At 35.0% G+C, this 24,942-nt stretch overlaps 1 protein-coding gene across 6 annotated transcripts in view; it reads right to left on the bottom strand.

Moving 5' to 3' along the window:
* Positions 1 to 24,942, bottom strand: part of VPS13A (vacuolar protein sorting 13 homolog A) — a 110,625-nt gene that overhangs the window by 41,121 nt on the left and 44,562 nt on the right. For all 6 annotated transcript variants that reach the window (XM_082336642.1, XM_082336643.1, XM_082336645.1 and 3 more), the window contains 21 exons: positions 24,809 to 24,868; positions 24,574 to 24,730; positions 19,705 to 19,821; positions 19,507 to 19,610; positions 18,901 to 19,068; positions 17,945 to 18,252; positions 17,333 to 17,480; positions 16,348 to 16,498; positions 15,331 to 15,455; positions 14,270 to 14,439; positions 13,196 to 13,416; positions 11,722 to 11,954; positions 9,174 to 9,266; positions 8,311 to 8,664; positions 7,461 to 7,562; positions 5,946 to 6,107; positions 5,566 to 5,827; positions 4,481 to 4,641; positions 3,227 to 3,330; positions 1,615 to 1,912; positions 26 to 421 (listed from right to left, as the gene is read on the bottom strand). In XM_082336642.1, the coding sequence (XP_082192768.1) occupies positions 26 to 421; positions 1,615 to 1,912; positions 3,227 to 3,330; positions 4,481 to 4,641; positions 5,566 to 5,827; positions 5,946 to 6,107; positions 7,461 to 7,562; positions 8,311 to 8,664; positions 9,174 to 9,266; positions 11,722 to 11,954; positions 13,196 to 13,416; positions 14,270 to 14,439; positions 15,331 to 15,455; positions 16,348 to 16,498; positions 17,333 to 17,480; positions 17,945 to 18,252; positions 18,901 to 19,068; positions 19,507 to 19,610; positions 19,705 to 19,821; positions 24,574 to 24,730; positions 24,809 to 24,868 (3,894 nt within the window). The remainder of the gene's footprint in view (positions 1 to 25; positions 422 to 1,614; positions 1,913 to 3,226; positions 3,331 to 4,480; positions 4,642 to 5,565; positions 5,828 to 5,945; positions 6,108 to 7,460; positions 7,563 to 8,310; positions 8,665 to 9,173; positions 9,267 to 11,721; positions 11,955 to 13,195; positions 13,417 to 14,269; positions 14,440 to 15,330; positions 15,456 to 16,347; positions 16,499 to 17,332; positions 17,481 to 17,944; positions 18,253 to 18,900; positions 19,069 to 19,506; positions 19,611 to 19,704; positions 19,822 to 24,573; positions 24,731 to 24,808; positions 24,869 to 24,942) is intronic.

Here is a 24,942-nt window from a genome sequence, read left to right as displayed (position 1 = left end):
TGTCAGGTTTTACGAAATATAATACCTTGTTATTTTGGAGGAAGTTTTTGGGCTGGAAAGAAAAAAGGAGTGGCTTTTTGTAATCCGGAGGATGCTTGCGGTGAATACCATCAGCTTTGTATTGCAACATGCGACCAGTTTTATTGACCATCCAGTACGGACTATGAATTGCTATAACCATCTGCCCAGTTGTGTAGGTCACATGGACAGCAATATCCAATTCAGTCTTATCCAACTCCGTGATGCAGTAAAACGTCGTGAAGCTGATGTCCGGTAGATTGCTTTTTATATGGTACTCACTTTTCCAATTTTGATCAAGATAGTTAAGCAACTGCAAATCTAGTTTTGTTTGATCCAAGACTGCATTATGGATCTGGGCTGAACATCCTTCTTGTAGAGTGTCATATTTGTTCCCATTTCCCTTAAAAAAAAAAAAAAAAAAAAAAAACAAAACGAAATAGCGTATATTTACATGAATCACACTCAAAATTCCTATCAACTTTTATTTTCTACCTAGCTTTGAAAATTAAGATACAAGTTACTTAGGCAAAATTTTAAAATGCTCATTATGCTATTTAACTATGTTACATTCTTAATAGTTCTACCTTAATACAACATTTTACAGAAGAAAACCTATGCATGGTCATCAATATTTAAGACACACACAAAAAAATCTGTCACCAAATTCAAATACATAAACATGCTTAAATGACAGACTTCCTCTCACTAAATTGAAATTTGTAAGACACATACAGAAAAGAGTCTGTTACTTCCATATGTCTGATAGAGGCCACAGTCTCTAGGTCTAGTAATTGTGCATTTGTGACAAAATTATATGATTAAACTCTACTATTTGGTCCAAATACTAAATATTAAGACTATCTGAAAAAAAAAAAAGTTTTGGTGTCTCCCATCTATATTTCTATTGTCCCAAGTCTACATCCGTAAGTAGTGGGACACAATCATAGCAGATCCATAGAATGAAACATTTAGTGCTGAGGAACCAGTCTCCACACTGTACATGTTTTAGGTGTTTTACTTGAGATTGGCTCTCATCTGGCCCTGGAATTAATGCCTATTAAGAGTCAAAGTGCATCTAATTGTTTAATTTCATCTGAAAATAATATAAAGTCTGGCAGTAGGCTGCATTTCAAGCCAAATCCTGACAAAAAGGCAGGCCTGTGAGAATTCGTTAAACCATGCTACTGCTAAAAGTCAGTGACGTGACAGCGACAGCACATAAAATGCTACTGTAAGCTGACCCACTTATGTCACTTGAGGCAGTCATAATTCACAGGAAAAACTACACTGTTTAATTAGTCACAGACAGTGATTCCCACAGTGCTAAACTTGTACAGTGTAAGTTTTACTTTGCATACATATCTAAAGCATGACTTAGTACTACTGACTAATACCACCACTTTTCACATTCTGGTACTGTTTCATTTCTATAGATACAGACTTGCCCTTACATGATCTGTAAACTTGCTTGACATATACTGTAAGAGAAGCCTTTTCTTTTAATATCCAGTTATAAACGTACTTCAAATAGCTGTTTAGCTTTCATATCATAGGTGTGAAACATCACAAAAAATTTAAACATTAAGGAATTACCTCTACAGAATAAGTAATTTGATAAGGAAGGAGATTGCGGAGAAGAACAGAAGGCCATAAATGAACAACATATGGAAAATCCCATTGATCCTCTGCACATAATGAAGATGTCAATGTGTCTTTTACAGGAACAATATTGATGATAAGTGAGTGGTTAGTTGACCTCACAGACTGGCATTTCCTTTGTAATAAACTGTCAACATTTTTCATAATTTCATCAAATGTAATTCCTTCACACATATCATATTCTCCATCCACTCCATTTTCATTGGCTAGCGGTTGCAAACTCAGTACAGATCTGTAAATTAGAACATTTTTTAAATATTCAATATGAGATTGAATTTTTCAATTATGAAAAAGTACTACGCAACACTAACGTTCTGGTATTATTTGGGTTTTGGAAGACTTCTGACCGTAATTCATTGCCTGCCTTTATCTTGCTTAAAGGAGGAAGCAAAAGGTGGTCTGGATCCCAAAAGTTCATGAAATTGTACCAGTTGGGGTTTTTTGTTCGATACCTCCGCATGCTTCCCTTGCAAACAAGGGACTATTGGAGATTCTTACGAAGAGGCTACTGAATTCCCTTACAAGTGCTGCTATATTCCTGTTCCGAGCAAAAGGTCTGGATAAACAATTCACCCCAATGACAGATCTGCAGAAAGTGCCCTTCTTTCCAGTCGTATAAAGAATCAAGTTTATGGATTATTTACACACATAGCTTTTGTAAGGCAACTGTTTTAATCCAATCAGCTGCTCCTTGACTGAAGATTTTTGTTAGTAAACATTTCCTGACTGCCTAGTGGAACTCACCCATATATCTGTGCAATGAATCAGAATGTCACTAAACCTTATTACATATAATACAGATAGTTAGAAATATTAATGAACTTACATTATCTACAGTAAAGTGTAACTTATTTAACGAAAAAGAGACACAGCTGTCACCTTAAAAAAATGAGGAGAGTGGGAGAAAACAGAAGGAAAAAGCCTCTGTAATCATAAAAAACAATCAAAGCAAACTTATCTGCCTAAAAGTTGGCGACAGTTCAGCTAAACTGTACATACAAGCTCATTGCAGGTTTTAAGTGTGTGTTAGCTTGAAGGCGCTAATAGCATAGCTACGCTGGAAGCCAAGTCTTTCTAAGGTTTGACAAGTCTTTTTCTACATCTGCAACAGAGTTTAAGTGTATTAGTTTCAGTTTTTTACTTCAGAATCACAAAAATCAAAAGAAGCCTTTTTACCAAAAAAAAAAAAAACAAACCCAAAAAAAGCTGTAATACATCACTAGACATCACTCCACTAAGAAAAATGTCTGTACTCTTTGGGTAACAGTCACTGTGTTCCAGAAGCACCTGGGCTCAGATTCTTAAAGTAACTTAGCTGATTTGTTTGGTAAAATGGATTTCAAAAGATTTCCAATTCAAGAATTAAACAGTATTCTGTTTAACTCAGCCTAGATGCTCTGAGAAGATCCTACCCAACAACGATAGTACAGTATTAATTACAGAATTAGGTAGCAAAGGGAAAAAAAAAATTAATGTACTTGTATAGATACAATAATCAACAATGTATAAACATAATCCATGATAAAAGAACAATGCAATAAAGTACCTGTAGGAGGACAATGGTATGTTGAATTCATTTTCTGGTGAAGCAGTCCCTAAACATCTTCCTTCATCAAAAATATTTAATGGGATTGAAAAATGATTCCTTATCTATGTGAAATAGAAATCCAGCAACACACATTAGGAAAAACTTGAAAGGTAACATGTTTAGAGTCTAATAGAGCACAGTGTGAAAACTCTCTCATGATCATTTCACCCATTTACCATTCAAGGTCAGGTATTTCAAAAGAACTGTCTCTAATACCTTAATGATTTGGTTGTACAATTTAATGCTATATTTTAATTATAAAATTAATACATTAGCTGTAAAATTCTTTTCAAGGAGAAACGTAAAGCCCTATAAAACTAAAGACAAGTAAATCTGAACTACATAATAACTTTCCAAAAAACTTTCTCCTAAAACTATAACAGATACAACGGTGTGTGTGTGTCAAAATTCATGTCAGAAATCACAAGGGAAGTCAAATATTTATTTAAGGTTAAACTATCAATGCCCATTATAATTTGGGGGGCATACAGTTCTCTTGTTCTTTGCAAACATTATCTTTTTTATTTCAGGGTTAATTTAATGGCATTATTAGCTCTGGAAAAATATATTTCACTTAGGGAAGAATAAAACATTAAATCTGGTTATTAACCAAGTCATAAACCACTCTGGGCAAAAGCAGCAAGTGAAATGTAACAGGGACACGATCACTATAGAACACTAATATCTGGACAATCCCCGTATTTGTAAACTATATAATGTCTAGCAAAAATACTCTTCAATCAAAAAAGATATATGCTCAAAGGGCTCACTCTTTTGCTGACTTGGTATTAAATTTGAAATGTATCATGTACCAATGGTACAGGATGAAGAAAAATAAATAATCTGATAAAAGGATAACCTTGCAGAACCAAGGTAAGGTTAAGAGAGGTTTAATCACTTCACACAAAGCAAATAGTTCAACAAGACTGAAATTAGAGCTAGTATTAGAAAACATTACTGATGAATTATCCTGATCTAAAATACGGTCTATTTCCACTCCCACCCCACCCTCTGTCACTTTGAAAAAGCTTTTTATTCTTTAATATCTCTTCTAAACTGCCTTATACTACACAACAGCCAAGTGATATGAATTCTTCAGATAAATTTTTAAAATACATTTTTTCAAATGTTTATTTAAAGACTACAGGATCATTTTCATTCATTAGAAAATTAAAATAAAAATGAAATTATAATGTATGGAAATATAATAACCTGAATAGGAGAACGTATAGTTATCATCTTGCTTCCTTCAACAGTATCAATTTGGCAGACAATGGACCTTTCAACACCTGATTCCTCGTGTCTCACTCTGTAAATACATCGACCGACTTTTGTCAATGGAATCTTTTCCACAGTGGAATGATTATGTGGACCTAGAATTCACAAGATGAGAAATGGAAGATTCAAAAGGAGCAGAAAGATGTATTTGAAAGACAGAAATGTGCATTCAATAGAATTTTCTGTATCATTCAATCTATTAAAAGCAAAAATTTAAAGCGGATGAAAAAGTACAATCACCACTTTTAATATGACAACCTTGCAGTGTTACTACAGAAACAGCAAAGATTCTTTTTTCGCCACACTAAAAGGAGTAGATGAGTCCATCACTCAAATATTTAAGTGGGTTTTGCCACTGCAAATAAAATTAGTGCCTAAAGAGAAATGCTTACAAGATGTAATGGCTTATTAACAAGGTACAGCTCATCTATATTGCAAAAACAATTCAACTAATAAATCATATGGTCAAGACCAGTTTGAAAAATCAGTTTTGAAAAACTGTCAATTGTTACAATAAAACAACTTAAATTGTTAACATATACACCATTAAAATACTAAAAATAAATTTTACTTCTAGCTTTAACTGTGTTTTACTTAAATTATTTAAAACAATCTTTTCTTAAAAACATCCCCTTTAAGAGTAACTTCTTCTATGAACACAAATATATACAAGCCTCAGAATTCTACAAAAAAATTATTTTGGTTGGCTTAATTCTGCATTAATGTGTGAATACAAACAAAAATGTTTGGTTGCAGTAAAATTATGAAATAAAGATTAGTTACCTAAATAATTTATCACAGTAGAAAATTTATGCTACAAAAATTAACATGCATGATACATATAACTTTTATCTGTGAAGACTAAAGCAGGATTTCAAATACTGCCACGCATTTAGAATCCAAAGAAACACTCCTTTCATGTTATGTAGTCTCCAATACTTATTGATCTGTACAAGATGCAGTATTATGCATCATGCACTATTGATAAAAACAGAAGATGTATGCACTTTGGAACTTACAGATCTGAATGTAAAACCTCTTGCTGCTTAAACTTGTCATTGCTGTGAACTGGTCACTCTCACTTTTAGTTCTGACAAATTCCATATTTAAATTCTCTCCATCTCTTAAATGAAATATTTTTGCTCCAAATTCAACATTAAGGACACTAAAGGAATCACTAGGTGAGACAGTGATGGGAAGTCCTAAAGAATTTATTATTACAAATGGTGCTCGGTCTTTTTTGAAGATGTCTGAAGTCTGACTAGCTGCTTCAGCAAACGCCTAGAAAGCAAAGCATAGATAGAAAACGCAAATACAGTGAGTAAGACTTCATCAAGACGATTTGTGCAAACGTTAATTTAACAACTCTGACATTGCCTAGTTAAGTAATCTTTCTTACCGTGCCCAAGTTACTCAACATTTGTAGCCCACATTTGGATAGTGTAATGTTTAGCTGGTCTTTTGAGGAAACATTTATTACTGTTTTATATTCTGGAACTTTGTAGTTTTCTTCTTCTTCTGCATCTGATTCAACCAACGTTTTTTTAGCCTTCTTCTTCATCTGAAAGGAGATTTTTAAAGAATTCTTATCTGACCACTCCTTCTGTAGAAGTAAGTTTCACCTCAAGACTCTTTTTCTATCCCTTTCCCATGTCTATGTCCTGCCATGGTTTTCCTTTTTTTGTTCATGTTTTTATTCTCAAATAAAAGCAACAGAGGGAGAGAATAAAGAAGGCAAGAGGCCAAAGATACATTTCAGAAGTCCATGAAATTCCAATAACAATAGCTAAACTTATGATTATTCAGAAATAAAGAACATATGCTTATATACTAACTACTAACATATCCAGTAAGTGCCGTGCAAAAACATTAATCTTAGCATATCCAAGAACACTGTGTAAAAACTATTACACATAAGTGATTTCTTATTCTTAAAGCAGTAACCCCAAATTTAGCAGTAACCCCAAATTTAGCCTTTATATGCTTCCAAACCAAATACTTATTTTTTATGTTTTCATTTGCTTGAAGAAAAAAAACAAAAATCACATGCAATATATTTTCCTGGCCTTCAACATTTCGGGAAATTATGTATTTCCAAGTGTTATATTTCAAATCTGGGCAAGAATAGACGAGATTTAACTCACTATCTTCTACCTTTCTCCTGCATTAGGTCTCATACCTCTCTGGAAAATTCTTAGGAATATTTTTAAAACAGCAATTTCTTAATTGCAATATCTCAATCCACAATCTTTACCCTTCTGAGGCCATTGCTGTAGTAAGTTGTTTGATAATGACAGTCCTAGGAAAAGCACATTCCATTCTAAGAACCTCTCAGGCTAAAAATACTTGAAAAGTTTTGAAAAAAAAATCAGAAAACGATGCAATAAAATAGTTAAGAGAGAAGGTATCTCCCTTCCTTAGATAAATGCTTATCTACTTTGAGATTAAAATCTGGACTATTTCCTTATGAAAGACACAACTGAAGTGGTAAGAGCACTATTCCCACAGTGCACTTTGTGCTGGTCAGTAACAGGTATCATTATTTCGAATAAATTTCTGCTACAGATACTACTGTGGAACTAGATGGGTGGTCTATCTTTCCAAATCACTGAATGCATCATTAGCATATGACCTAACTTTAGAGAAACTAATATAAAGCCATTATGATTATCTAGTGCAACTGGAATCAAATCTTGTTGCCACCTGAAAGACATTATTTAGAAGATCTGTGAGTCTGGATCTTCATGCATGCAAGATCTGGCTTCATTCACTAACTGGGAAAAAAAGTCTCAGTAACCAACAAGAAAGAACAAAATTGTTAGATTAGTCTCAGCAATGAAAGGGTGCAGAGCATTTTTTTTTTTTTCCTAAGGTATTGAAATGGAAGATTTGAGTTCAGCTCTGGAAAATATACCTTGATATCAAGAATCCATGGTTTAAATAAATCAGTCTTCTCAACTTCTAATGGTTCAAGCAAGGGTTCCCACACCCCAAACATCTCATTAAAATAGTGTACCTATCGAAATGCAGAAGTAGAAAATTATATACAACTGTTAAATCAATGAAAGCTCTACAGATTTTAAAAGACTAAAAATTCTGATTTACAAGTATATTAATTACTTTGGTAACATAAAACATTTATAATTGGATTGCCTTTCAGCTCCCACCATAAGATGAAGCAAATGCATTGGAGAAATAAATGAGGCAGCTAAGTCTCTACCGCAAAGACCCACTTTCAAATAAGTGGTTATAAGGTGTGTCATTTAAAATATCATTTTGGCTTGAACTGTAGGCACTGGAAGTCTAAAGCACTATAAATAAGGAAAAATCTACCTACAACAACTACTGATTTCATGTCACTAATTTCCAAATATGAACCAGTTTGTCGTTTCATGTACAATACTCGTACCACATCGTATTTTATAGAAATGACACATGAATATATTCTCGTGTAACCTTAAATTAAGATTGGCAAAGAGTTTTAGCCAGTTACTACTCCAAAATTTAATACTGACGCAACAGGTCTTTGGGAACTTGTATAGAGTGTAACTGTGAGATTGTAAAACATCAATTACTGCCGTTAATACATTACTTCTAATGCATTAGATTTTCATTTTAACGACTTTAACACCTCATACCCATCCTGCTCCCACAACATGTATCTGCAGGAGTTTAGCCATCAAATATAGATTATTCTTTTTATTGTCTAAATAACAGGCTTGGTATCTTAAGAAAACGTTTTTTTCTTACGTAGGATTCCTCACCTCTAGCTCAAGACGAGAACGTAGGTTGATTAGAGTACTCCAGTTTTTGACTTCTCCAAGAAATGAAGACTTGGCTAAAAGCATTGGTACAGTTCGGTGCCCAACCCCAGCTTCAAGTGTTAGAAAAACAGATTCTATACTCATTTTCAAGGACTCTCCTGTGGGAACCAGTTCAGTGGTTGGATTTGTATCTTCATTTTCATTTGACTCTTCAAGAAACCACAGTTTTAGATTTTTTATATCTTTCTTATTCCACAAGTCTGGAGGAATTTGACTTATTTCTTCTGTTGTTTCTGCAGTTTGATAAAGGGCTGACGTAATAGTAATTACTGTGTTTATGATTATTGGTGAAACCTACAAATAAGAAGTTGGAATAATTGGAAATGAGAAGCTAGTACAGGAAACAGTCAGTTGCTTTCAGACACAAAATTATAATGAATATGTTACACTAACAAAACACTTCTGTTCTCTACAGGACTCTTATGTTTGAAAACTCATTCCTTTCCACAAGCTACAGTTCAACCTATTCAGATTTTCAACCCCTGCCTTTCTTCCAGATGGGAGCTTTCTAAACTACATCATCCAACACTCTAGCTGAACACTTCAAAACCTATGTCTGCACATCAGGCCGTTTTATAAAACACAAATTCCAAAACCAAAGCATTGTGACACAACTGTAAGTTTTCATTTTTGTTTATTTTCACATGCTAAACAGGTAGGTGACCCAATGAAGAACAGAAACAATTCCCCAATTCAGTCATTCCTGATTTTATTTTTTTTAAGAAATATATCCCACAAGCAACTTCAAAGCCTCCTGAGCAGGAGGTAGTAAAGAACTAAAAACACAATAAAAGTCCACCTACTTTTATTGTTAGAGATTTAATCGTTAGATCAGCTGTCTGTGGATTAGTACCTGACTGTTTCATTTCAAAGAAGAAGTCACAAGGCTGTAATACCTATACAAAAGAGTATAAGCACATGTTAAACAGGGAAAAAAAACCCATATTTTAAAAATCATATAGTTTTAAATACTACACATCAAGAAAAAGTTACCATGATTTGGTTCTTCATAATTAAGAGTAATCTGAACACTAATAATCTGTTCAAACTTAAAGAAAAAACTATCAGAAGCATCACCTTAGCCATTCTCAATCATTAAAGATTCATATGTCAGCTACAGTAAAATGCATTACACTTCTGTAACTCCATTTGTTAAGCAAAGTCTGCAGATGTCTTCACTGCATCATTATGCCTGTGACTTGTGAGGAAAACTAGATTTTTCAGTTAAGAGCAACACAGCAAAAACAGTTACAGTTTTCCTGAATAAAAATATCACTGTTTGAGTCACAATCACTCAGTTCCAATTTTAATTTACAATCAGTCCTTGGATACTCATACTTGCCAAGGTTTATCAAAACCAAATCTAAGGTACACTATAAACAAAACCATAGTGCTATGTGATTAACAAAGCACCCAGATGTAGTTAGACTCTACTGATACTGTATGGACAGGAAAATTTGCTCTCCAGTCCCTACTTGAGAAGATAAGCCTTTGAAAAATGGTAATTTCAAACTATATTGATTTTGCAATCTTTCCCGACATCCCTGTCCATATCTGAATCAGATGCTTGGGGCATAGAAACACCCTGTATCAGTTTTACGACACTTTTCCCAAGTGAGTTTGATCTAACAGAATTTTTTGTCCATATTATTATTTTATCCTCGCTGCTTGAATTATCTTTTTTTCCTTCTTCTGTTTACAGCCAGGAATAAAAAAATAACATATTCTTCTTTAGACCAAGGTACATGTGAGAAATGTACAGAAAGAACCTCATCACCTGTCCTACTTTAAATCCAGAGGCTAGTTTCCTGGGTATCTGGGGATATCTATTTATCAGGAGGACTAATTCATCCATCACTAGTGTCCCCAAAGTTTAGGCAATATAAAATCTTCACATCAATACTAGCCTTCAGAAATCTTGTAATCTTCATATAAACTTATATCATACATTTTCTTTCTTGACTAAAGGAGGCCATGGAATGTCATCTGAATCGCTGTTTCTCTGATTATATTCCCAGACTGAAACCACACTGTTCACAGAAAACCTGGGTTCAGAGATTTCCTTATGTACATGTTTTCAAAAAGGGCAGTTTTGCTGCTACCTGCAGAGAATGTATTCTTTTTTGACCTCTACTGCTCTCTTGAGAACTTTCTGAATCTTTCAAAGAAGGTAGTTTTAAGCATCAAAACTAAAGTCCTCCGCAGTTTTTTCCCTCTTTATAGCACAAGCATCCTGTCAGATACAGGTCTTTTTCTCTGTTTCTACAATCTGAGAGAAGAGATTCTGTAAGAGGGAAAGCTTGGTGTGAAGCCTTCCAATTGCTTTCTACGAAGCTAGCTGCATTTGTGCCACAGCTACAGAAATGGAAGTCAAGCAACTTTGCATTATGTTGTCGCTATCAGTGCAAGTGCATCAGTTTCTCAATGACTAGATTGTTAACAGATTAATGCAATCGAAGACTGTGTCTTCCCAAGGAGTAAACTGAGCTGTTATGAAAGTATCTGATAAGGAGATGAAGTGGGAGTCCCAGTCCTTCGTGCTTATAGATTTGGTCTTTCCTACATAGCTCCATAAAGTAAGAGGCATTAATGCAGAGCTGAAAAGACTCATTCTTCAAAATTCATCTGTGGTCTGAGGACACAGACAAACAGTTGGATATACTGTCAGATTACACTTTTTCTCTGATGCAACAGTATCATTACAGAGTTAACTGAGGTATAGGCTGCTGTAGAGGCAGAAAAGCTGTAAGAAGCTCCAGGAGTCAGTGCATTCCCACCTGGCCAGTAACTAACAAGTCTGATTCTGTTGCCAAATTATAAACAGGCAGTTTTAATATAATGGGTCTATGGACCCTAACACAAAGGAATTTATGAACAGCATATCGTAAGTAATCTATTTCATAATACATACTTCCCATTCTGTCTGTGACCCTTTGTTATTCAGTTACATAGCTATTTCATGCAAAGTTTCAGACTGAAAGTATTCCAAATTTACTACATTGCATTTGGAATAGTGTAGACTCATAAAATTCTATTTATTTGGCTTACATGGGATATAAGAGATGATTAACGTTTTACTCCTCTGGGCTCTTAATTTTCGCTTGTCATACAAAGCCACATGACAATGCTTTTGGCATATCAGACAAAACAGAATAAAATCAACAAAATAAGTTAGCCACAAAACTTTACTGTATCTGTATGTATCTGTAATATATATTCTAATGATGATTCTAATGATGAAAGCTTCAGAAATAAGTAGTTGTTATAAATAATATTCAGAAATATACTACATTCTAGTAGTGTAAGTTACACAGCACCTTTTAAATACAAACTGGGTGTTTGCAAACTCACCGTAGTAACATTCCCTTTCCTTTTTTCTGGAAGAAATGGACATGCTTTCACTTGTATCTCTTTAACAGCAGCTGTCATGCTATACCTTTCAGGGCTATTTTTAATGAAGACCTCACACTGTGTTGTAACCACCAATGCAGGAGCATCGCTTCTTGTTAAATCGGCCACAAACACAATCTCTGGATTTTTAACAACAATGTTCATTTCCATTGTAGACACAGGCTGCACAGGTGCTTCAAAAATATAAATTAAAATCAGATTAATTGTTCAAAGATTAAATTGTCATTACATCTCTATTGTAACTTACAGAGAAGTTTTAAAGATTTAGTGATAAGATCTAGCATAACTGGTGTCAGAAAACATGTAGATCCCTGCAACTGACTTATTTCTAGGCGCCTCACTGGAGACACAAAACCATTAAAGCTCTAATTAAAGCACTAATTACTTTCATATACAACAAAAGATTCCACAAAGCTTCTTTGTCAAAATGGAAAGGACAACAGTTTCAACAGTATCACCACTGTTATTACCTCTGACACTAGCAAATGCATCAGCTTCACTAAATATCTATGCGAGCCAGCTATGATAGGGTCTTATGAAAATGGTGGACACATTTTCTGGTCTCTGGAGCAGCAAAACACACATTTTCCCGTAGCACAATAATGCAGCATTTACTAGTGCTTGATGTAACCATTTGCAGTACCAATGTACTTCTACACAAGACTTCCTAATTTGTTTAGATTTTATTCATCTACTAAATAAACACAGCAGGCCTAGCTGAGGTGAACACAACTAAGATATTTAGGGTACAGGAAAACAAAAACTAAAAAAAGGGACTTGCTTGGCAGACCTGATGTGAACTACCTGAGGTCTGGAAGCATAAATAGCCCATTTCCTGCTCTGATGCTCTAATGGACTAATTTCTGATGTCTGATATAGGGTCCTGCACTAGAAAGACCAGATTGGACACTCAAGCTAAAAGCCTGATTCCTGATGTAGGCAGAAACACGCGTAAGTGGACAAGTGAAATGACAACATTTCTAGGCAGCAATATCTAGCAGGCTGAAATCATATTTAAGCATAATATAATATGCTCCAGAATTCTCAGGAAGGATAAAAATGGTGATGGTGGTAATCATCATTATAAACTTTGTTGAAACTGCAAAGATAGCCAAACAAACCTAGAGAGTGCCAGCTGCAATTGTCCCTTCCCATTTTATTTTATTTTAGACATATATTTTTCGATATTTCCTTTGTCTGGTAAGACAAAGCTTCATTTGGAAATAAAGACCAAGGGACATGAACCAATTTCCATGATGCAAAGAAAGAAACATCAATGGTTAAAAGGAGCTGTTCTACACACACCAGCACAAGAAATAGCGTAAAAGGAGTACTATAATTTTTAAAATAGTATTATCATACCAAAATTAAATGGATATTTAAATACAAACTTTTAAATATTTCCAGTATATACCTTGTTCCTTTAAAGGTAACGACTGTTTGAGATTTCTCTGTGCAGCAGCGCTTTCTGCATTAGCCTTTAGGAATATATCGGCAACAGTAAGTAGAAACTCCATGCTTGCACAAAGGTATATCTCCTGAACAATCACATCAAGAACAGTGCCATCTCTCCCCTGCTTATAGCTTATATCCACCATAACTTTCTTTTCAAATCCATGTTTCATTTCCACCATCCTGAAAGACCATTAAGGCAGCATTTAATGAGACAATAAAAAAAACCAGCCACAAATACTAAAAAACACTCAAGATTCTCCCTCCAGCTGCAATTGATTAACAAGAGTGAATTTAAAAAGTAACACCAAAAATTTTAAAACACGACCGATGAAAACATTAACATAAATTTTAAAAAACTTCAAAATTAACTGGATTCCCATACATTGGCAACTAAAGGTGTTGTTAATTTTAACAAGTCAAACCATCACAATTCCTTGTTTACATATCAAAAGTATTATACTTTACTGAAGTTTGTTACCCTTCATGAAAAAAAACTTAGTCTTACTTAGTCAGAGGTTTATTAAAGCTGAAAGTGAAATTTATTTCTATATGCATTTATTAATTTCATATTTAAAGTTTGCTTTATTTCATATTTAGAGTTTGTTTCTAGCATTTATGTTGGGGTCTCAAAAACAACATGGGGAACAAAGGGCAAGTAAGACGCATAAGTCCACAGTAACATGTACTTCAAGAACAACCTATACCATAACTTCAGGGGAAGTTTAGGTTGGATATTAGGAAAAACTTCTTCACCGAAAGGGTAGTCAGACATTGGAACAGGCTGCCCGGGGAAGTGGTTGAGTCTCCATCCCCGGAGGTATTTAAAAGAAGGGTAGACGTGGTGCTTGAGGACGTGGTTTAGTGGTGGAATTGGCAGTGATAGGTTAATGGTTGGACTCAATGATCTTAAGGGTCTTTTCCAACCTTAATGATTCTATGATAACAATTGCAGTTTTAACAGACTACTAAAATGGAAACACTTGGAACTCTTCGTCAAACTCCAATAAAGAGCAATTTGTGTCAAAATACAGACCTTGGTGTAGCCTTCTGGATTGAGTGTCTTTTATCATCTAATGTACAGTTTGCCAGCTTGACTGAAGCATTCATTGAACCATCTGATAACATTTTGAGAGCAGCTGACATCAAAACTAACTTAAACTCTGCAAGCTTCAAAAGGTCATCTCTCTGATCCAAATTTGTAACCTGTTTAAATCAAATGAAAATATGTTTTTAGATTTGCTTACAGGTAATAGAAATAATACACTGGTGTGATATACAGCTTTATTCTAACTGGTAAGATTTCTAATAATATCTTAAATAAACACACTGGTAATTCAAAAAATAACAAAAATCAATAACATACAGAGAAAACTGAAAAAAAGTAAAGCTTTACCCTTCTACCAGCTTGCTAAAGCAAGTTAACATTAGTGAGAGGGAGACAATGTTTAAAAGAAAGTAGAATTGTCATATGCAATTTTGGTTTGTTTGCTGTTTAAAAATACATAGTACATGCGAAGATGCCAAATAAGAAATTAAGTTTTGTCTCTTACGACTATGTAGTGTTTAGCCAGATACTGGAAAACTGTTCAAAATATAAAATAACAGACTATAAGTTCACAATGAAATATTACCAAGCTTTTAGTCAGAAATTTGCTGACAAGTTTTGTAAATTTAAACCAAGAGGAATAAAAATGCATTCATACTGTAATACCAATTTAAAATCTCTCTCCGTAATTTTATTTATACGCATCTGTGTGTGTCCACACATGTCCATGTAACTAAAGAATAGGTAGACTCCCTCTGTATTTTTTTTGTTCCCAAACTGTATTTTAAACTAAAGTAAGTTTTCAGCAAATTTTTAGTCAGATCACAGAAGATGACATGTATTACATGCTACCACTGGTTATTCTCTTTCCTGTAATATCTGCCACATGATTTAGTTAAAATAGGTGTTTATCGTTTCCATCATGTTTGTTAGTATTACTACAAATCACTTTCTCTGCTGATAAATTAAACTATTCCCGTTCAGAATTTCCATGACTCTAGGCAACCTTAAAGCTGTTTCATTCTCTTTATAACCAAAATTATATTTACCTGTTTTGAATTTGGACTATACAATACTAAAGTCAGAGAGTCGAATCTGAAGTCCAGTTTTAGTGTTGTTTTTATTTTCATAGGTGAATGCAATTCCACCACAGCTGATGTCACAACTGTTACACCTTTCAGAAATTAGAAAAACATTTAATATTAAAGAAAATTACCTGACTGCAAATGGGGGGGGGGGGGGGGGGGAACGACCAAAACCAACATCCTCACTAATGACTATAAAGACAACAACTTCCCTTTTCTTCCACATGTAAATCCATCCACACTTAGGATATGTTTATCATGCTCTCTGTAATTACTTTTGGCAAAATCACACAATGTTTGAGAAAATAATATTCTCCACTTATATATTCTACACGCAATTTTTACCATCTTTAAGACATAAATGTACAACTTCCCTTAATGTTATACAGTACTGTGTGCAAGAATGTTACAAAGAATACAAGTTTACTTTCTTCCTCATTTGTTCATCTTGCCACATTTTTGCTATTTTTCACATTTAATAGAAGAGTTCAACAAAAGATTCTTTTCTTAACCTCACTGGCTTTTTTTTAGTGTGTACTGAACAGTTTATGGGCAATGATGTCTACTGAATTGGAACAACTTTTAGGGATGCCATCATTATGGCAAGACAAACACATCTAAAACTGAACAGCAACAGAACCAGCATACACAGGAAAAAGAGTAACATAACACCTTTCCAAAGCTGGGACGTTACCAAATCCAGCTGACAGACTTTTAGGTGCTTACTGCATTACTGCCAGTAGAACAAGCAGTCCTTACATTATAACACATCATACTACAAAACCCACTAGAGTGGCCCACTTGCTCCGATTCATTATCATTATTGCTGGGTATAGCTCAAACCACAATGTCAAGATAATAGAGGCATACTGTTAAAAACAACTGAATCTGGCATCCTTTCATAAAGGCAATTCCAACAGAAATAATAAATTGACAGTAATACCTAAAAATGCTAGACCACGTAATTTTAGAAAACATTACCTGCAGAGTGCTGTGAAGTACTATGCATATCACTACAATGGCTAGTCGTATCTTTCGGTTCTGGTAAAGATGTCGACGCACCAGAGCTTCCACCTATATTTTCATTTAGCGTCCTCAATATTGTGGTAATATCTTCCTGACTGAGAATTAGCTTAAAAAAAGATTGTTATTAAACTCAGAACAACTCAGTTCATGCAACTTTTGGTAACTAAAATCTAAGTTTACAAATAAACAGACAAACCAAATTAATCTCATCTGAGTCTCTCTTTAGGAGACTAAAGAATCAAGCAAAATGTTTTCCTCAAATCCATACAACCACTTACAGTAACTTCTAGAAATCAGAAGTCATTCACACATTATTTTGTTTTTCTCCACAAACTTTCTTTACAAAGCTACAACTTAGAAATTGAATGTTAGAAGTCATACACATATAGTTTGACTCACAGTTGCCCAAAATTGTTATCCGCATTTGGTCACAAGGTGCTTTACAGTAATGGTTACTAGTTCTATTTCAAAATTTGGCAAATTGGTTTTCCTCATACATCTGACAAGCTTTATATTTTTTGATGTTAAATTTAAATGAGCACATGCACTAACTCATACTCAGGCTTGTCACGGGTATGAATTCAGCAGGTGATCACGCTGCTAATGAACAGACCAATAAACCCCAACTTTTTCCATTTCTTCTTTGAAAGATACTAATTGACAGGTAGTCAATTACGTATCTTTCAAAGAAGAAACTGGAAAAAGTTGGGGTTTATTGGTCTGTCATTAGCAGCGTGAATCACAGCTGAAACACAGAGCTTAGATTAGAACAGAAAGCTATTCACTTCCTTTCTCCCTTTGAAACAACAAAATCCACTCTACCTATATGTCTTGAAATCAAACAATACCCTAAAGCAAGGAACTTGGACATTTATGGATAGAAAAAGGAATCCATTTTCCACGGATATTTTAACAGCTGCTTTGAGAAATGAGTGCTTACATTCATAGGCTTGAGTCGGCCAGATATTTCAATATCAGGAACTTCGTTATACCATGCAGCAGCTAAATTTCGTTCAACAGCTACTTCCAGATTGAGCGGCTGCAGCAACTGTACTTCAGTTTGCAATGAACCCTGCTCATAGCATGATCTGTGAACAGAAACAAAATACTCCCAGCTTGACATGCGTCACCTACTAACAAACACAAACACATTTCTGTCTTTTCCTCATCTTTTTGAATAGTAAAACAGTCTCCATACTATTCCTGGTATCTCTAGTTAAAGCCTTACTCCACCAACTAGACATCTTTTCTTGACAGGGAGGAGACACATCAGGCACATACCAGGCATGCAACACACTAACTTCTTGCAAGTTAGGATCTCTTACCTGCTCTCTACTGGAGAGCAATTCCTTCTTTCTTCAGTAGTCTTCAACTGTGTTTGAAAATCCCCTTCCCTTCCCTCTCCCAATCCCCTGCTGTTATATTTCAAGATAATAGTGTATCCATCAACCACCAACCATTAACTAAGTATTTTGATAACTTCCCAAAGGTCTCCAACTGAAGTATTCCAGAAGGATTACATGAATTTAAAAAACTCTTGACATTACATTACCTGTATAACTTTAGTTCACTCAATTTCACTGTCATAGAGTCAACAACAGGCGGGAGATTATACCGTGTCTTTGTTTTAGCGATAAAGAATTGGTTCTTCACGGTGATTAGACCAAGATCAGCCACCAGGACATTTGCAGACATTGCTGACTGTGGAACTATCACAACAGGTGCTTTAATATTGATATCTAGTGCCAAGCGGGAACTACGTTCCGCTAGCTCTTTTACACCTGTAGCTGCTTTCTCTGCTGCTTGAACGGTTGCCTCAGTAAGAGCTTCCTTGGCAGCTTGAAAGTTATTTATAAAAGCCTAAAAAAGAATACAGATCTTGGGAATTTTATTAAGAATTAAATTACTTCAAAAACACTAAGAATCATAGTTTTTTAAATAGCAAACCATCTTAAGATACTGTTTTTGCTATGCACTTTTTCTGAATTCTTTAATAGGATGATCTCCCCCCAAAATATGATAAAGTATGCATATATATATATAAAAATAGATTTCCATACTAAATATTTTGCAGAGCAGATGGTAACCGCAATGACCTTGTAACATGACTTGTATGAATTACATTTTATTTACTCATATGGAGAGTAAAAGATAGATTTACTTAGCAGACTTTACTGAAAAGGCATTAATTTTCATGGTTTATTACTTACATTTCAGTGTTATAAACAATGAATAGTGTGTATATCTAAAAGCTGCCACAAGCCATTTAATAAAAAAAATTACTAACAATAATAGCAAACATTGTTGCCTAGCCACCTACACCACATTAACAAACATATGGAGAAGAAAAGTAAATAGCCCAACCACCAATCCCAGTGAAGTTTTTACACCAGTATATAAGAGTTCTTACACAAATGGGCACCACCCCATATGGGATGCTTTATCCTTTTCCAGCTCTGACAATGTTATCTGAATGCTAAGGAACAGCATCTGGAAAATTTAACTTACCAAAATAGACGAAACAAACTTGTTGACAAAAACTACTTGAATACACCCAACAGTTAGGTAAATACGATTGTCAACAACATCCATATTTGTATACGCAATGCCATCTGTAGCATTCACATATGATATCATTCTAAAGTTGAAGACTTCTTTTCCTGTGATGTAAAGAGCCTTAGGAAGGAAAAACAAGAGTACCTCTACTGTAAAAACTTATGCTGGAGAAACTGAATTCCAAAATAAAATGTAGTATCTCACACTTTTAAGACATTTTTACTTCAAATGTCTCAACAATAAATGAAAAAAAAAACCACCTTGAAATAGATGAAAATATTCAGCTGGAATCTCAGCTTGAATAATTCTGTCCATTAAAGTCAACAAAAGAAGGAGCATAATGAGCAGCTGGGCATCACAGTTGCACAAAATCAATGTCGGCCTAACAATCACGGGTTATGGGGGCGAAATCAGCCTGCCTATAGAGACTAACGCTCCCAGCAAATATGCAAAACATCATTTAAAAAAAAAAAAAAAATCACAGTTAGAGTTCACAAAGTAAGTTAAATTTAGCATCTATATTCCATTCAGAAATCAATGACACATGCAAATGCATACCTTTTTATACAATGCTGTCTCATCAGAATCCACAATAATGATGTTCTTTAATTTTGCAGTCACTTCAGTTGCTGCTTTCTTCATGATCACTTGGCTATCCAGACCTTGGCAGGGGGAGGGCAAAAAAAGACATACAAAATCTAGAGACTAGTCTGGTTACAAAGTTTTATGCCTTTGTGATTAAAGTTTTGTTCCTACCTTCAATGTGAATTTCAGCTATTCTATGTTTTTTCTCTCTAATAAAGATACGTAAACAGGATAAATCCGCACAGATATTGAGATCGATAACATCTTCATACTTCGATTTTTTTGATGCTGTAGGAAATACAAAATAATAAACGTTACAGTTCTTCAAGGAGGACATGTAATATTTTAGTATCCCTTTCCCAAATCCTAGTTTGTATCAAGCCTACAAGCACTGGCAAAATGCACTGCACTCATACTGTATGAGTACGACACAAAGGAATTGTATATACAGGAGTCCTCATGTCCTTCACAAACTGTGACAAACATCAGTATTTTATTAACTACAAGAAATACATTTGATATACATCTACACAGCATAACGCAAAATTAGAGATAGGTTATTCAAGACTAAACAGTTTGCCTCAGATAGTGGTAACACGATAGCTACATTCATACACTACTCTTATCTGGTCTGCTGATTAGTCATCTGCAATCAATGGTCTTGTCTACACAGGGCAGGTGACTTCTTATTAAATCTCCACAACCTGTATTTTGTAAACTTAAGTTTTAAACATAAAAATACCACTGATATAACTAGACATTGAAGAGAAGGGAAAGCAGGCATCCTTCAAAATGAGTATGGGCAACCTTAAGACCTACAAAAGATACATGCACAAATATAGTGCCTTTCAGAACAGAGGTGTCCGAATATTTAGTCCACTTTTGGTTTTCCAAAAACTGAGTAACAGTAAAAATATTCTATTTCATGTTAACAGAAATCATCTCTGATCATTTTCAGTAGACTTGATTGATGCCACACAACACTCCGCAGGTACAGTGCTAAATACAGAAGTCAACAGATAAGGGACTCAACCAACAACTTAGTCCATTTTTTCTGAAAGTCAGATCTGAAGCAACGTTACATGCTACTTCAAATGCGAAAGGGAAATATATCTTGTATTCAGGGACTTTGAGTCCTAAGTGGTAAATTCTTATAGGTAATCTATATACTAAGCTAAAAGCAGCAAAATTAAAAGTCATAAACATTGAATCCATTTTTCCACAGCCTAGCTTTTCAGATGAGATATTACCTTTAAGTACTGTGTGTATGTTAAGGCTTTCTCAACCCTCACAATCAAGCTATGGTTCCATAAATACATCAGCTTCAGTCACATGATTTTATTTCATGTTGCTAACAGAAGACAAGCCACGGTAAATTAACCAATAACTACCCTCAGCTAAACTTTAGTTTGCACAGCTGTACAGCAGTGGGGGAGAAGGAGGGAGGAAAATCATAGAATGCTTTGGGTTGGAAGCGACCTTAAAGATCATCTACTTCCAATCCCCCTGCCATGGGCAGGGACAACTTCCACTAGACCAGGTTGCTCAAAGCCCCGTCCAAGCTGGCCTTGAACAATTCCAGGGATGGAGCATCCACAACTTCTCCGGGCAACCTGTTCCCGTGCCTCACCACCCTCATAGTGAAGAATTTCTTCCTTATATCTAATCTACATGTACCCTCTTTAAGTTTAAAGCCATTACCCCTCGTCCTATCACTACATGCCCTTGTAAAAAGTCCCTCTCCAGCTTTCTTGTAGGCCCCCTTCAGGTACTGGAAGGCTGCGATGAGGTGTCCAATTTAGAAACAAGGATGTTGTGCGGGACAGTGTCAAAGACATTGCACAAGTCCCGGTAGACGATGTCAGTTGCTCTTCCCTTATCTGCCAATGTTGTAACCCTGTCATAGAATTTGTCAGGCATGATTTGCCCATAGTGAAGCTGTGCTGGCTGTCACCAGTCACCTCCTTATTTTCCATGTGCCTTAGCAGAGTTTCCAGGAGGATCTGCTCCATGATCACCTATGAAAGTTTTTCAGCTGTATAAAGTCTAAATTGTCACACGTTAATGCATAAGAAACTAATTTAATTCTTTGCCTCCAAGAATTCTATAAGATACCAAACACTTTAGTGTTTGCCTGCATGGCAAAATGGTTCAAAGCTAGAGAAGTGCTGAATCTTCTGTCCATAGCTCTCAGTAAGTCACGGAACAGAACCTTTTAAGCTCACAGACTATCCTAGGTGTACAAATGGTATTTCAGCTAGTGTCCAAGCATGTCCTTGTATAACTGAAATCAAACTACCTTGAATGAGAACAATCTCACACACACACAAAAAAATTTAAAAATACTGTAAAATGAAAGATTTTTGTTTTTTTCACAGAGCAATTATTCCACCTTTCACTTCTCAGTTCTATTATGCAATGAAGACCTACAAAACACCTTCAAAGAATGAGCTGAGGAACTAAACTTCTGAACAATCTGACGGAATAATAAAAAATCATCAGCTAAAAGACAATGGCTGTATAACATACTAATACTCTTCCCACATCTCATCCCAACTGATCTCTCATTATTTCTGAGGCAAATATTCTCTTTCATCTTCTTCCATCTCTCCCCCAAAAACAGAGGCTACAACCCTTATTTTCTCTCATTTTGTTAATAACCTGTTTGGCTCCAGACATAATTACCTTTCCTCTCACAATGCAACAGAACTGATTTTACTGAAGTACATATGGGAAACAAATACTCAAATGCCAAGAAGAGCTGTGCACCCAAAGGCTTGAATTTTTTTCCTAATACAGGTACTGTTTCTATCTCAAGTTCTTCTTCAAAAAACATGATCAGGCTACCCGTTCACAAACCTCCCATAATAAAATCATTGACCATCAGCAACACGGTAAGTTAATCACTGAATATGAGTATACACTAGACTTACAAATATAGTTCTGCTTTGCCAAACAGAAATACGTTGGTAAAGGCAGCACAAACTAACATTCTCAAAAAAATCTCACCAAGCGTTGCAAATGTGGTACTTGGGGTTTAAAGATATCAAACTAGTATTGAAGTTTAACTCAAAATGCTTCTAAGAACTAACATCAGTGAATGCAGGCAGCCTCAGAAAGATCTCATCAGTGTACAAGTGGGTTCGCTGGGTCAGTCATATGAGGGAAGTACTGAAATCAGTAATGCAGAGCAAGTATTACAATATTTCAACTAGAATCATCTTGAGAATTATCCTCTACCATATTTTGTGTGTGTGTGTTTTCTTTTTCATTTCAACAACCAGCTGGACCCTCAGTGTTTTACGATTAACAGCAAGCAATGATTGCAAAGATCTGAGAAGTCCTCCTCAGACCAGAAATGAACATCATTGGCATAATGTTGAGCATTTAACAGAAGCATTAATTTCAAAGTAGCTCCCAGACACAAGATCAAAAAATGGAGGTGATCTGTTTGTTTGCTCTTGCACAACATTATCAACAAATCAGACCTGCTTAATTCTTGGTCAGACAATGATAAAACTGCACAGCAAGCAAGTTATTCACAAGAGACTGATGTTCCTCAAATATAAGGTAATAAAATAACTGGAAGGCAAACAAAAGTCTCAATTCATCCCAGAAAAAAAAAAAAAAAAAAAAAAAAAAACCACCAAACAAAAAAAGACAAATTATGGGGGGTTTTTTGCATATACTCAATGCCTTGAATACACAGCAAAGGTGTGTCTTGACCGATACATCAGAAAACTGCACACGGAAAGAGATGAGACTAACCTCATTAAAGCAGAATAATTCCATCAGACCAATATTGTTGGATAACTGACCGGCCTTCACCCCTTTCAGGATGCAACACTGCTAATGTTTTTGGCAGGCCAAGGAAACCTGGGAACCCTAAATTTATACATAGAAACCAGATACCTACAGAGTACCAGGTACCTTTGATAAATATGAGGAGGCTCACCAGATTTCTCTCAAATTGCAGGAATTCATATTCTACTTATGTGTCCCTAAAAACATAGTAATTGATATTAATGAATGCTATTACCAGCTTCTTATAACAAGAGACTGAAAATGCTCAAGCCATCCTACACCATGCAAGGACTTCCTATTTATTACACTTAAAGGTAAATCCAAATTCACATGCCAGTTCATAAACCCAAAGCAGCAATTCCAACAAATTATTCCTACAAAATTGGTGCCAAAGAGAATTTAGCCATTCAGCAAATCAGTAGATCACTAGTAATCAAAACTGTCCTGGAGCTTATGAAATGCAGTAGTGTGTATTTTGTACTAATGCCTACAGCCAATGTCTACACATCAATAAATTGCTAAATGAGTACTTATCTGCAGGTTGCAAACCTAAACAAACAAAAATATTTTGATGATGGGAAGAAAGATAGTATACAAAGTCATTTCACTGAGGAGTTAGAGAAAAACAGTAATTATGCTATTATTTGGAAAGCACAAAAGTGTCTAGAATATATTTAATACACATCACAAAGTTCTTGCCTTCATGCTAAATTTTCTAACCCATAAAGTTTTTTTTATTTCCTTACTTTTTATAAACACTTTTTCCACATAAATGCTATCATGTAGAAGTACTTTTCTCATTATATGGGAGAACATCATTAGGAACATAATCACCGCCAGTAAGCTACCATTCAACGCAGATTATCATACCTAAGTGAATTTGAACACATATGTTCAAAAAACATGCTTTGCTTTCTACCTCAGGAAATGTCAACAGCTGCAGCATCTATCTTGCCTCGTTAATTATACTGTTATTCTTCACGTGCACACTTGCAGCCAGGGAATAAGAGTATACCCTTGCTACTCCATAGTACTGTGATGGCTAACATTCTTATTACCATTGAAATTAAAAAAGGCTGTGAAGTGGATAAGTAAATATACCCTAAACAAAATTTCTCATTTCAAAAGTCATTGACAGGCTTACAAAAATAGAAAATATGCCTGTTTTCCTTCTTGGTTAAATAAGTGAAGATTGGAATGAAAAGAGGGGGAAAGAAAAAGGGGAAAGAAACTTACTTAATTTCTTAAGAACATCCTTCTTCTCCTCTATTTTTTCATGGACTGGTTCTTCTGCAACCTTAGTTTCTTGTTTGGGTAGAAGATTATTCAGATAGTTCATAGAATTCAGCAGAGCTTCAGTATGCAAATGAACATCTAGAGATGAAAAGTTCACCTAAAAGAACAAGCTATGTTTATCCAATATGCCTCTCTTCCCACAATGAGAAAATTCTGTTAAAAAAAGATATCATACCTTTATTTTCTGTAGAACATTCTGATAGGCAGTTTTCAGTTCCGGTCCATTAATATCAGCCTATTCCACCAAAAGTGCATGTAAAACAAACAAACAAATCAGAAGTTTGCAAATTTCATTAGAGAGAATGTGTT

The sequence above is a fragment of the Platalea leucorodia genome (assembly GCF_965183815.1).
Source record: "Platalea leucorodia genome assembly, chromosome: Z".
Lineage (NCBI taxonomy): Eukaryota > Metazoa > Chordata > Aves > Pelecaniformes > Threskiornithidae > Platalea > Platalea leucorodia.
The sequence above is the reverse complement of the archived record's forward strand: the minus strand, read 5'-3'. Positions and strand labels throughout refer to the sequence as shown.